Raw genomic sequence first — 1,128 nt, forward strand, 5'->3', positions numbered from 1 at the left:
TTGCTGATTAGATAACCTGTGCAACTATATTGATTAAATAAAATGAAACTTCATTCCGATTAATTTTCATCTTTTCTCAAACGAATCCTAGTGACAACTATTAATTACTCCTTTTCACAACAAATTATAATTTGAAGTAATCATTTTTCAAATATATGCCGTCAGCCTTTCCAAATTCTCGTAAGCCAATCTGTAATTATACTTTTATAGTTCATTCCGCTATTTTAGAAATGAACAGATCGGTCTTCATTTTTGTGCTAGCAAGTTTGGTGACATTAGCACGGGGAAATGATTCAGATCAAATGCCTCTAATGGGAGACAAGGAACTTCAACAAATGAGCAACGCTGATGTCAAGCTTCGGGCGTGTTGTGTTGAAAAAAGTGTTGATGACGAATGCACAAATACATTGTGCAGTTTAAGTGGTGTCGCTCGTATGACACGTCCTATGGTAATTTTAATTACAATCTTCAAATGTTTAAAATCTCTGCGAAACCTTCCATGAAAGTTCCTTACATAGAAATAATTAATAAAACTTCTACTCTCTCTCTCTCTAAAGTTTTAATTCTACTTATCTTTCTCTATCTGTATTCCCCCATTACAGTTTTTGAGAAATTCCATGCACTGCAATTTACAATTAAACAAAATTTGGAAATGCGCTACAAATATGAAAGATCAAAGATCATGCTGCTTTCAACGGTAAGTTATTTCAGAAACGTTCTTGCACGAATCAGATTTCTAAATCAAAGCTAACTCTTCAATTTCAAAATTTTTTTCCTCTCTAATTTTACACCTATTTAAATTATGAACAAATTTTAGCTCGACCCATTAAATGTTATTTTCCATTGTTGTTATTATTTTAATTGAATTTGTTATTAAGTAATTATTGAAATTTCAGTGGTGTCCCGCAGCAATGCCTCAGTTTTTGCAATGGAGCAGCTAGAGTAAGCTTAAGAAAATTAAGCATTTCTTGCGTCCAATACTCCGAACCAATTATTCATTGTTTCAAAAGAAATTTGCTATTTTAAAGAAATAGTACACAGGTTTTTGAAACTCCAAAGTGAATTCGATTAAAATTAATGAGAAATGGTAATGTTCGCGAATGATATTTGCATATTATTTACATATTT

The 1,128-nt window shown here is 31.6% G+C and overlaps 1 protein-coding gene across 1 annotated transcript; it reads left to right on the plus strand.

Moving 5' to 3' along the window:
- Positions 1-230: 230 nt before the first annotated feature.
- Positions 231-697, plus strand: LOAG_12362 (hypothetical protein; the record flags this gene model as incomplete). Its single annotated transcript, XM_003147875.1, has 2 exons — positions 231-449; positions 603-697. Coding segments are annotated over 2 exons (312 nt in total), but the record flags the coding sequence as incomplete, so codon positions are not given.
- Between the last annotated feature and the right edge of the window lie 431 nt (positions 698-1,128).

The sequence above is a fragment of the Loa loa genome (assembly GCF_000183805.2).
Source record: "Loa loa unplaced genomic scaffold supercont3.478, whole genome shotgun sequence".
In the NCBI taxonomy this organism is placed as follows: domain Eukaryota; kingdom Metazoa; phylum Nematoda; class Chromadorea; order Rhabditida; family Onchocercidae; genus Loa; species Loa loa.